Below are 13,648 nucleotides of genomic sequence, written 5' to 3' on the forward strand. Positions count from 1 at the left end.
TAATAGATGATAGATAGATGATAGATAATATATACAGTATACAAATAAACCATTAACATATTTTATTGGCTGTAAAAAGACTGTTACGTTCTTTGTATTGTTAAATTACCTGAATTATTTTATAACTTCCGTAATCCCAACTGATAGCACATAGGTATCTCTGTGTGACCTGAAGATGTATGAAGTGCTCTACCACATTATTGCTTTATACCAGCATCACAATGCTATTAATGTTTTTGGGCGATACACACAGATGCCGTTCTGCCGCAGACTGGGATCCACTAGACACCAGACACCTTGAGAAAGGCCTATGATAGGCCGAAACGTTGGAAATATCTGATTTCATTAGGGGTCTATCAAAATTAAGAAAACTTTCTTTGCTTCATTGCATAATAAAAAAATCATTTTCATGATAATTTGTTTGCTGGAATATATATATATTTTTTGACTGTTTCACTATTTTACTCCTGAGCACCACAAGCAGTGAGCGCCCATTATTCACTTACTATTAATTTTATTATTACACAGAATTGTAAATATTTTACACCAACTCATCTTCAATCCACTCAGATTCCCACAATATGAGATACTAATAATTTATCTATATAATTTTCCTAGAGAAGAATGGATAGAGACAGAAAGAAGATGGCGGAGAGGATAATGCATCTCACCATAGAGATCCTCTTCCGGCTTACTGGAGAGGTGAGAGGTTCTGATGACGTCACATTACATCATTCTTATCTATGGGAATAACAAATGGACAGAACTGGAGAGGTGAGGACTCTGGAAATGTCTGGAGGGAGATTTATTAATGTGTCTCTCCATAACCAGGATTACACATTAGTGAAGAAGACCTCTAGTGAGCGCTGTCAGGACCCTGTGTCTGAGGGATGGGGAAGACCCCTGAGCCCAATCACGGGGCCTCCACCTCACCCCCTGATACATGAGGACATCAATGACCAGAAGATCCTAGAACTCGCCTACAAGATGATTGAGCTGCTGACTGGAGAGGTGACACTGCTGGGAATGCTGGGACATTATACAGTAACTCTATGAAGGGATCGGGGGGATGACGGTATCATTGTATATGTCAGGTTCCTATAAGGTGTCAGGATGCCGCTGTCTATTTCTCCATGGAGGAGTGGGAGTATTTAGAAGGACACAAAGATCTGTACAAGGACGTCATGATGGAGGTTCCCCAGCCCCTCACATCACCAGGTAATAGGACTAAATACACACGGCCTATAATTATCTGTATGTAAAGAATGAATTCAGTCCCTGTATGTGTTTCCTCCAGATCTATCCAGTAAGAGGACAACACCAGAGAGATGTCCCCGTCCTCTTCTTCCACAGGACTGTAAACAAGAAGATCCCAATGTTCCTCAGGATCATCAGGTAGATGGAGAGAAGGTGTCATGAGATCTCCCCTATGATGTATAGACGGCTGTGAAGGTCTTGTGCTCAGTCTTGTTTTATCCACCATTATTATATGTTTTATACTTGTGTAATGAGAACGGTGGAGATGACAGGATTAGAGCTGATCATAGATGTGACTTCTCCATCTGTCTGTGACTTTTACAATATTTGTTTCAGGGTGAAGATCTGACCCATATTAATACTACAGAGACATATGTGAGGGGTGGTGAGCGGTGTAAAGAGGAGATTCCTACATATGACCACCCAGGTGAGTAGTAACCACTAAATGCAGAGAAGTCACAGATTCTTCTCAGTCACCGGCTGTGGCTGCTTTATCGGTGGTGTAGTCCGGTTGTGTCACAATTGTGTGATCACAATTTTACCTCTAGACCACAACATTCTCCTCCATCCAAAAATGTTCACATTACTTTGTGTAATTGTGAAAGACCTTTTCTGTAGAATTTACAACCTGGAGGATCCACCTACCCCCTGGGATTAGGAGACGCTGACCCTTACCTGTCCAGATTTGTAAAATACAAAACCAAATGGCAGCGTACTTAGAATGTGCTGACAAGTTAGAAAATCAGTTGAAGAGAAAGTGGAGGGTAATGATGCTGTTGGCTTCCTAGATCCCTGATATCTTATTGGATGAATCTACCTTCTCTCCCTTCTTTGCTGCTGAATGTCCTCATATGGTCCCTACAAGACCAGGTCCAGCCTTTCTGGCCAAACTTCACTTTTATGATCGACAACATTAATTGTGCAGTGAGGGCCAAGTGTGAATTTCTGTACAATAACAGCAGAGTTTCCCTTTATCCTGACTTTTCAATTTCTTTTAAAACCGACTAACTTCAAACAGGATTGTGATAAACTATACAGAAAACATTACACCTGTGCCATGATATATCTCTAAGCTGTGCGTGGCTGATGGCTGTAATATACATTTATTCACGCCTGCAGGAGATGTGTTGGCTCCGGCCCTGGTTTCATGGATTCACTCAACGTCATAAATTACATTATTTTTCAATCCTAAGGAATTCAGATTACTGCACAATCTCTCCTGAAATGGGGGCGCTAATACTTTCTCTACTCTTGTGCTCAGGAGTCATAGTAGCTCCAATGGTCCACCATAAATGAGTGTGACTCTGGTTTAGATTTGAAGTTCTCTTCCCTGATACATATATTGTTGTTGAGGATGTAACATATCTTTTATTCTGTATTTTTTAACAGGTTCATTTTGTATGATAGCTTTATTGTGGTGGGATCGGCCTGACTCAGTTATGTGACTCTGTAACTCTCTAGTCTTTAAAAGAAGGTCTCCATTACCTCTTCCCAATGCCCGAGGTCTAAATTTAAGACACCTCAGCTCTGCACTATTATACAAAGTTCTCTTTCAATGTCTACTATTTCTTCTTGAAACTCATCTCACAGAAAATATTGGCCCTTATCATTGTTTAGACCTCAGAGAGGTTTCACCACTAGTTACTCACTACTTACTGATGGAGACTGTTGAGTTTGATAATTTCAGTAGATGTGTTATTGTCTATAGTCACAGTTTTTGACTACAGTAGTTAGTGCCCAAAATACTCTGATTTAACCCCTTCCTGCAGCCAGTTTTGTGTTCCTATCAGGCACCATTTTCTTAATCTGATGTGTGTCACTTTATATGGTGATAACTTTGGAATTCTTCACAAAGGATAATAGGAAACAAATGGACCTTACAAATTATTTTCCAACTTCTCTTGAATCCGACAATCCCCTATATACGGTTGTACACTACTGTCTGGGCACATGGCAGGTTAAGAAGGGAAGGAGCGACATTTAGCTATTTGAATGCAGATCTTGCTAGAATAGTTTGCAGACACAATGTGTTGGGGACACTGTTCATGGTCACCTGGCAGCTCAAAAGATGGCTACCACAAACAAGCTTGGCACTATCTACTCCATTTTCCAGATACCAGGGTTTGCCTTGCTCATCACCCTTTAATCCCAAGAAGAATAGTCAGGTAACCGGGTCAAAACAAGGGGGACAGAGAAAATACAAGATCAGAAGACACAAGAGTAGTCAGTAAACGGGCCGAGGTCACAACAAGAAACAAATCCACAAGCCGGGAGCTGAGCACAGAGGACTGAACCAGAGGAGAACAAGGCTGGATCTGGCAGCTTCCGGCAATATGCTTCCAGCTTTAGTAGGGTGCGGTGCTTTCCAATTGGAATAAGCAGATTACTCCAGCTGGACAGCACACACACCCATACTGCCAGACTGGATGGTACTACAGGTCCCAGGCTACCTAATCTTAGTGGCTGGACACAGCCTGTGCCGTCCAGAGCTTCTGGTTCCGACATCTCCTCCATCACCAGTGCCACCTGCAGAATGATAAAGGTGGCGCCTGGTGACAGATGGAGACGTTGGGGCAGCAGGTCCCAAAGGAGATGGGACACACTATTTACAGAAACCTTAAAGAAGTTGTCCAGTACTTTTTATAATTGCCCCAATGTCCCCCAATGTATTTACCCTGTGCCCATAAGTCTTTTTGTAATTACCTTCTGCTGTCCTTCTTGCCTGTAAGTGACGCTATCACTGGCCGCCTACAGACATCACGTGAGGCGTGACATCAGTGACATGGTCCCCGCGGTGAATGCTAGGCTGTGGGCGGGGTTACCCCACGCGTCACACCCAGCATCCACCACGCACTTTCCCTCTCCTCATTCATTGTGAAAGCGCGCGGTGGATTCTGGGTGTGACGCGCGGGGTAACTCTGCCCACAGCCCAGCATCCACCGTGGGGACCACGTCACTGATGCCACGCCTCACTTAACGTGATATCAGTGGAAGAAAGAGCCGGCTGCAGCCGGGGGTCATGTAATGCTTGTAGGCGGCCAGCGATATTGCCGCTCACAGGCAAGAAGGACAGCAGAAGGTAATTACAAAAAGATTTATGGGCACAGGTTAAATACATTGGCGAAATTGAAAAAAAGTGCTGGACTACTTCTTTAATATAACAAAATGGCAGAAAACCAGAGTAGTAGAAATCACCATAAAGTGACTCCATTTTGGAAATTATAACCCGCAGTGAATTAATCTATAGGAGTAGTGACTATTTTGACTCCACAGGCACTTTCCGGAAATTAGCACACAATGAATGGTGGAGAGTGAAAATTGCCCATTGGCCATTTTATTGCCCAACACATAGTGTCCAGATTCTGCTCCAGGAGACACATCATAAATTAAGTGGGTTCTTCTCACTATAGTAATGCCAAATACATGGAGGCTAAATGTGGTTTGGGCGCACTGCAAGGCTCAGAAGTGAGGGGGAGATCTGACTTTGGGAAAGCGGATTTTGCTGCATTGGTTTATGGATGAGAAGAAGTTTTTATTGGTATCATTTTTGCCTACATAACATTGTTTGATGGCTTCTTATTCCATATTTTGGAGGCAGAATGAGCAAACAGTTGAACACCACGCTCCACTGGTTCATCCTATGAGGTTTTCTATTAGACTGTGAATTGTCATTCTGTCAATAACTTGTCATTTCTACAGATGTTTTAAGTAGAAATGTTCAAAAATATAAATTTCAAAGATATTTTATTCAAAATATAATAATTTGTTTTTTTCTTGGCAGATGACTGTACCAGGAGATCAGAGGGACAGCCGACATCTTCAATTTTTAAATTGGATGATCTTGAAATCCCACAGGATACAATTGAAGTGAATGCCATTACTCCAGATATACCATCTTCCCTTCACAGCAAAGATCTGTCATCTGATCCTATGAAACAGGTCCTGTCTTCTGATTCATTACCGACTACTAAGGAAAATCAAAATAAAAAAATAAGCATTACAAAACAAACTGCTCATAAAGGAAAGAAGTCATTTTCACGTTCAGAAAATGGAAATAGTTGTACCCTCGAAAAGTCTATTCTTAAACATCAAAAAATACACACAGCGGACAATAGATTTTTTTGTTCAAAATGTGGGAAATGTTTTAACCACAAATCAGATTTTGTCAAGCACCAGAGACTTCACATAGGGGAGAAGCCTTTTTCATGTTCAGAATGTGGGAAATGTTTTAACCGGAAAGCGCATCTTTATAACCACCAGAGAACCCACACAGGGGAGAAGCCCTTTTCCTGTTCAGAATGTGAGAAATGTTTTAACCATAAATCAGCTTTGGTTAATCACAAGAGAATTCACACAGGGGAGAAGCCTTTTACCTGTTCAGAATGTGAAAAATTTTTCAACCACAAAGCACATCTTAATATCCACCAGAGAACCCACACAGGAGAGAAGCCTTTTTCATGTTCAAAATGCGGGAAATGTTTTGTACAGCAATCAAGTCTTATCAAACATGAGAGAACTCACACAGGGGAGAAGCATTTTTCATGTTCAGAATGTGGGAAATGTTTTTACGATAAATCTGCTTTGGTTACGCACCAGATAATTCACACAGGGGAGAAGCCTTTTTCATGTTCCGAATGTGGGAAATGTTTTAACACTAAATCTGCTTTGGTTAAGCACCAGAGAATTCACACAGGGGAGAAGCCTTTTTCATGTTCAGAATGTGCGAAATGTTTTCGTGACAAATCAGCTTTGGTTAAGCACCACAGAACTCACACAGGGGAGAAGCCTTTTTCATGTTCAGAATGTGGGAAATGTTTTAATGATAAATCAGCTTTGGTTACGCATCAGAGAACTCACACAGGGGAGAAACCTTTTTCATGTTCAGAATGTGGAAAATGTTTTTGTGATAAATCAGCTTTGGTTAAGCACCAGAGAACTCACACAGGGGAGAAGCCTTTTTCATGTTCAGCATGTGGGAAATGTTTTAATGATAAATCAACTTTGGTTACGCATCAGAGAACTCACACAGGGGAGAAGCCTTTTTCATGTTCAGAATGTGGGAAATGTTTTAATGATAAATCAGCTTTGATTACGCATCAGAGAACTCACACAGGGGAGAAGCCTTTTTCATGTTCAGAATGTGGGAAATGTTTTAATGATAAATCAGCTTTGATTACGCATCAGAGAACTCACACAGGGGAGAAGCCTTTTTCATGTTCAGAATGTGGGAAATGTTTTAATGATAAATCAGCTTTGGTTAAGCACCAGAGAACTCACACAGGGGAGAAGCCTTTTTCATGTTCAGAATGTGGGAAATGTTTTAACCATAAATCAGCTTTGGTTAAGCACCAGAGAACCCACACAGTGGAGAAGCCTTTTTCCTAATCTTTTTTTTTTAATCCAATATATTTTTGAGATTTTTTTTCATAATCTTTTTTTTTGACAAAACAAGAAACCAGTACATATAATAATAAAATAACATACCATAGGGATGACATACATGCATCTCTCCTATATATGCTTTCAGCTTGCCCATTACCATCTGATAACTTGCAGTTACTATTTCTTACAATTAACATTCCACATTCTTGAAATCTTTTATATAACTATAATATTGTAATAAACATTATAATCCTATACACATATAGGTGTGCTATATTACCCATACCACATTTAAGGAATTCCAATACACATTACAATGAAACATTAGACCTCGCCAATACCCCCCTCCCCCATAAGTCATGGTCTCTCCAACAATAACCCCCTTGATGTCATTCCAGGTGTATCCGACCATAAACATTAAATCTTGTTTTTTATATACCCCTTTTTCTAATCTGATAATATGATTTATCCTATTTTTTAGTTCACTAATTTCTGGAGGTGAGGGGTTAATCCATTTGGATGCAATATGTTTCCTAGCTTGAAATAAAATACGTGAAATCCCTATTGAAATTGGGTCAAATTCCATATCATCCTTTAATACAGGGGTCCTCAAACTACGGCCCGCGGGCCACATGCGGCCCGCCGAGGAGGTTTATCCGGCCTGCCGGGTGTTTTTGCCGCCGCTGCCTGTCCTGCTTAGCAGACGACAGTTCAATGCCGGCGGGCCCTGTAATCGTGGGCGGAACGACGATGCCGCGAGTAAAGGCGATGCGCTGCCACTCCGGAAGACTTGCTGCCCTCCGTATACAGCACAGACGACGTGATGACGTCACGCGCCTGTGCCAGAAGTAGACAGAATCGAGCAGGCGCCTATTCAGAGCAGTGGGATACATGGGTGAGTACTGGTATTTTTTTTTATTTTTAACACTGGATCCGGTCTGACATGCTTATTGGGGACATTTACCTGCCTATTGGGGACATGTACCTGCCTATTAGGGACCTATGCTGCCTATTGGGGACCTATGCTGCCTATTGGGGATATTTACCTGCCTATTGGGGACCTATGCTGCCTGTTGGATATATTTACCTGCCTATTGGGGACCTATGCTGCCAATTTGGGATATTTACCTGCCTATTGGGGACCTATCCTGCCTATTGGGAACATTTACCTGCCTATTAGGGACCTATGTTGCCTATTGGGGACATTTACCTGCCTATTGGGGACACTTACCTGCCTATTGGTGACACTTACCTGCCTATTGGGGACCTATGCTGCCTATTAGGGACATTTACCTGCCAATTGGGGACCTATCCTGCCTATTGGGGATATTTACCTGCCTATTGGGGACCTATGCTGCCTATGGGGACACTTACCTGCCTATTGGTGACACTTACCTGCCTATTGGGGACCTATGCTGCCTATTAGGGACATTTACCTGCCTATTGGGGACATTTACCTGCCTATTGCGGCCCTATGCTGCCTATTGGGGACATTTACCTGCCTATTGGGGACATTTACCTGCCTATTGGAGACACTTACCTGCCTATTGGGAACATTTACCTGCCTATTGGGGACATATAACCTGCCTATTGGGGACATATAACCTGCCTATTGGGGACATATAACCTGCCTATTGGGGACATTTACCTGCCTATTAGGAACCTATGCTGTCTATTGGGGACATTTACCTGCCTATTGGGGACATTTACCTGCCTATTGGGGAAATTTACCTGCCTGTTGGGGACCTATGCTGCCTATTTGGGATATTTACCTGCCTATTGGGGACCTATGTTGCCTATTGGGGACATTTACCTGCCCATTGGGGACCTATGCTGCCTATTGGGGACATTTAGCTGCCTATTGAGGACCTATGCTGCCTATTGGGGATATTTACCTGCCTATTGGGGACCTATGCTGCCTATTGGGGATATTTACCTGCCTATTGGGGACCTATGCTGCCTATTGGGGACATTCACCTGCCTATTGGGGACCTATGCTGCCTATGGGAACATTTACCTGCCTATTGGGGACATTTACCTGCCTATTGGGGACCTATGCTGCCTATTGGGGACATTTACCTGCCTATTGGGGACCTATGCTGCCTATTGGGGACATTTACCTGCCTATGGGAACATTTACCTGCCTATTGGGGACATTTACCTGCCTATTGGGGACCTATGCTGCCTATTGGGGACATTTACCTGCCTATTGGGGGCTTTTACCTGCCTATTGGGGACCTATGCTGCCTATAGGGGACATTTACCTGCCTATTGGGGACCTATGCTGCCTACCTGCCTATTAGGAACCTATGCTGCCTATTGGGGAGATTTACCTGCCTATTGGGGAGATTTACTTGACTATTGGGGACATTTACCTGCCTATTGGGAACATTTACCTGCCCATTGGGGACATTTACTTGCCTATTGGGGACCTATGCTGCCTATTGGGAACATTTACTTGCCTATTAGGAACCTATGCTGCCTATTGGGGACATTTACCTGCCTATTGGGGACCTATGCTGCCTATTGGGAACATTTACCTACGTATTAGGAACCTATGCTGCCTATTGGGGACATTTACTTGCCTATTGGGGACATTTACCTGCCTATTGGGGACCTTTACCTGCCTATTAGGAACCTATGCTGCCTATTGGGGACATTTACTTGCCTATTGGGGACTCTCACACCACACCAGTCTGAGCCTGAGGTAAAAGCGGAGTTCCACCATATGGGCACTGGTGAGGCTGAAATTATATAGACTGGCAAGGCTTCATTGATGGGCAGTGCAGTCTGTATGTCTCTATGTGGGCAATTTTATTTTTGGTATTATTGTCTACCTGCAATTGGGGACATTTACCTGTCTATGGGGGACCTATGCTGCCTATTGGGAACATTTACCTGCCTATTGGGGACCTATGCTGCCTATTGTGGACATTTACTTGCCTATTGGGGACATTTACCTGCCTATTGGGGACACTTACCTGCCTATTGGGGACATATAACCTGCCTACTGGGGACCTATGCTGCCTATTGGGGACCTACAGTGGTGGCCAAAAGTATTGGCACCCCTGCAATTCTGTCTGATAATACTCAGTTTCTTCCTGAAAATGATTGCAATCACAAATTCTTTGGTATTATTATCTTCATTTAATTTGTCTTCAATGAAAAAAACACAAAAAGAATTGTCCTAAAGCCAAATTGGATACAATTCCACACCAAACCTAAAGAAGGGGGTGGACAAAAGTATTGGTACCCTTTGAAAAATCATGTGATGCTTCTCTAATTCGTGTAATTAACAGCACCTGTAACTTACCTGTGGCACCTGACAGGTGTTGGCAATAACTAAATCACACTTGCAGCCAGTTAACAAGGATTAAAGTTGACTCAACCTCTGTCCTGTGTCCTTGTGTGTACCACATTGAGCATGGAGAAAAGAAAGAAGACCGAAGAACTGTCTGAGGACTTGAGAAACCAAATTGTGAGGAAGCATGAGCAATCTCAAGGCTACAAGTCCATCTCCAAAGACCTGAATGTTCCTGTGTCTTCCGTGCGCAGTGTCATCAAGAAGTTTAAAGCCCATGGCACTGTGGTTAACCTCCCTAGATGTGGACGGAAAATAAAAATTGACGAGAGATTTCAACGCAAGATTGTGCGGATGGTGGATAAAGAACCTCGACTAACATCCAAACAAGTTCAAGCTGCCCTGCAGTCTGAGGGCACAACAGTGTCAACCCGTACTATCCATCGGCGTCTGAATGAAAAGGGACTGTATGGTAGGATACCCAGGAAAACCCCACTTCTTACCCCGAGACATAAAAAAGCCAGGCTGGAGTTTGCCAAAACTTACCTGAGAAAGCCTAAAACGTTTTGGAAGAATGTTCTCTGGTCAGATGAGGCAAAAGTAGAGCTTTTTGGGAAAAAGCATCAACATAGAGTGTACAGGAAAAAAAAGAGGCATTCAAAGAAAAGAACACGGTCCCTACAGTCAAACATGGCGGAGGTTCCCTGATGTTTTGGGGTTGCTTTGCTGCCTCTGGCACTGGACTGCTTGACCGTGTGCATGGCATTATGAAGTCTGAAGACTACCAACAAATTTTGCAGCATAATGTAGGGCCCAGTGTGAGAAAGATGGGTCTCCCTCAGAGATCAAGGGTCTTCCAGCATGACAATGACCCAAAACACACTTCCAAAAGCACTATAAAATGGTTTGAGAGAAAGCACTGGAGACTTCTAAGGTGGCCAGCAATGAGTCCAGACCTGAATCCCATAGAACACCTGTGGAGAGATCTCAAAATGGCAGTTTGGAGAAGGCACCCTTCAAATATCAGGGACCTGGAGCAGTTTGCCAAAGAAGAATGGTCTACAATTCCAGCAGAGCATTGTAAGAAATTCATTGATGGTTACCGAAAGGGGTTGTTCGCAGTTATTTTGGCTAAAGGTTGTGCAACCAAGTATTAGGCTGAGGGTGCCAATACTTTTGTCCGGCCCTTTTTTGGAGTTTTGTGTGAAATGATCAATGATTTGATTTTTGCTTCCTTCTCTTTTGTGTTTTTTCCTTGCAAGCAAATTAAATGAAGAGAATAATACCAAAGAATTTGTGATTGCAATCATTTTCAGGAACAAACTGAGTATTATCTGACAGAATTGCAGGGGTGCCAATACTTTTGGCCACCAATGTATGCTGCCTATTGGGGACGTTTACCTGCCTATTGGGGACATTTACCTGCCTATTGGGGACCTATGCTGCCTATTAGAGTGACCTTTACTTGCCTATTAGGAACCTATGCTGCCTATTGGGGATATTTACCTGCCTATTGGGGACTCTCGCACCACACCAGTCTGAGCCTGAGGTAAAAGCGGAGTTCCACCAATATGGGCACTGGTGAGGCTGAAATTATATAGACTGGCAAGGCTTCATTGATGGGCACTGATCAGACTGCATTATTGGGCAGTGCAGTCTGTATGTCTCTATGTGGGCAATTTTATTGCTGGTATAATGTTTTTGTAGCACTGTATATATAATTGGTATTTTACTAAAAGCAATTTGGAATCCCTAGGAAATAATGATATCAAGAAAAAGAAAAATTGACGCGGAATGTAGGATATTCAAAGAACAGTGGCCTTATGATTACTTTTTCATGCAGTACAAGGAAAGAGCTGAGTGATATGTCAGAATATAGTGTCTGTGTTCTAAGGATACAATTTGCTTCGACACTATCAAACTCAATATAAAGATAAATATGATTGTTTGGTCGGAGAAAGGATAAAATATTAAAACTAAAAAATACATTGACAACTCGGCAAAATACTTCTGTGAAGCAGAAGCAGCTAAATATTTCATCACTGCGAGTAAGTTTTCAAGTTGCCAAGCTAATAGCGGGCACTGGCCGACCATTCCTGGAGGGAGGATTTGTTACAGAATGCCTTCTTTCTGTTGCCAAAGAGATGTGTCCAGAGAAGGCCGAATTATTTAGTACAGTGAGTCTTTCAGGACCTACCATTACACGAAGGATTGAAGAAATGGGAGACAATTTGCTTCAGCATTTGCAAAACTCTGCAAAAACACTTTCCTATTTTTCCTTGGCACTCAACGAAAGTAATGATATTCGTGATTCTGCACAACTTCTAATTTTTATTCGTGGGACGAATGACTGTTTCGAAGTCACAGAAGAGCTTGCTGCACTGCAAGGCATGAAAGGAAGAACTACAGGAGAGGATATCTATGAAAAGGTTTGCCAAACTGTGAATGGTTTGGAGCTGGACTGGGCTAAACAAGCCAGTGTGACTACTGATGGTGCTCCTAGCATGGTGGGGTCTAAGGAAGGAGTAATTGCTCGCATTAACCAAGAGATGGACAAACATGACCATTCTCATCCAATACTGCCTCATCCACCAACAGGCGCTGTGTAGTAAATCACTGGAGTGGGACTCTGTTAGGAAAATTGTGGTATCTTGTGTTAATTTCATTAGAGCTAATGCATTAAACCACTGACAATTTCAGGAATTTCTGTCTGGGCTAAATGTTGCCTATGAAGATGTTCTGCACCACACAGAAGTGCGTTGGCTGAGTCGAGGGAGAGTTTTGAGACATTTCTATGACTTACTTCCACAGATTACAGCTTCTCTGCTTTCAAAAACAAAGAAGTACCGGAGCTCAATGATGCGGAATGGAAATGGCACCTTGCCTTTCTGACCGATGTAACAGAGTTACTTAACAGTTTCAATGTACAACTTCAAGGAAAGGGGCAGCTCCTCTGTGATATGCAATCACATGTGAAAGCATTTGAAGTAAAATTAGGCCTCCTCATCAAAGAAGTGAAGGAGGAAAATCTCTGCCATCTCCCCACAACTCAAAATCTGTTAGTGGAAAAACCATTGGTTGCATTCCCAAACAAAACATGTGTGGATTCACTGGAAAAGTTCCAAAAGGAGTTCCAATGTAGATTTAAAGATTCATCTCCATGAACAGGACATGCAGCTTTTCCGTAACCCATTTTTTTATTGACATTGAAAATGTGGATACAATTTACCAAATGGAACTGGCTGAAATGCATAATTGTGACTCTGAAAGATGCATTCAAGTCAAGCAGCCTTCCTAATTTCTATGCATCTCTCCCCTCTGAGACATATCCTAATCTCAGGAACCTTGCACTCAAAATGGCAACCATCTTTGGCAGCACTTATGTCTGTGAACAGACTTTTTCCAGAATGAAACATGTGAAATCTCCAACCAGATCCAGACTAACTGATGCACACTTGCATCACTTGTTACGACTAGCAGTGACAAATATGGAACCAGACATTGACCATCTCATTAGCCAAAAGCTGGCCCATAGTTCCCATTGACATACCGGTAAGTTTGTTGATTTAACTTTACTTGTTCTTCATTTTAAATATTGTATTTATTCCCGTTTTGTTTTTTTTTACTTTAAAATAAGATATGTGCAGTGTGCATAGGAATTTGTTCATAGTTTTTTTTAAACTATATTCCGGCCCTCCAATGGTCCAA

The 13,648-nt window shown here is 42.3% G+C and overlaps 1 protein-coding gene across 1 annotated transcript in view; it reads left to right on the forward strand.

Annotated features, from left to right (window-relative positions):
* LOC141194320 (uncharacterized) overlaps positions 1 to 6,828 on the forward strand; it is a 58,530-nt gene extending 51,702 nt beyond the window's left edge. Inside the window, exon 5 of the mRNA XM_073662223.1 lies at positions 5,585 to 6,828. Coding sequence (XP_073518324.1) covers positions 5,585 to 6,642 — 1,058 coding nt within the window. The 3' untranslated portion in view covers positions 6,643 to 6,828. The remainder of the gene's footprint in view (positions 1 to 5,584) is intronic.
* Positions 6,829 to 13,648: the final 6,820 nt, after the last annotated feature.

This window comes from Phyllobates terribilis, unplaced genomic scaffold (genome assembly GCF_046119375.1).
Source record: "Phyllobates terribilis strain yellow unplaced genomic scaffold, ASM4611937v1 Scaffold_69__1_contigs__length_7402412, whole genome shotgun sequence".
Taxonomy (NCBI): domain Eukaryota; kingdom Metazoa; phylum Chordata; class Amphibia; order Anura; family Dendrobatidae; genus Phyllobates; species Phyllobates terribilis.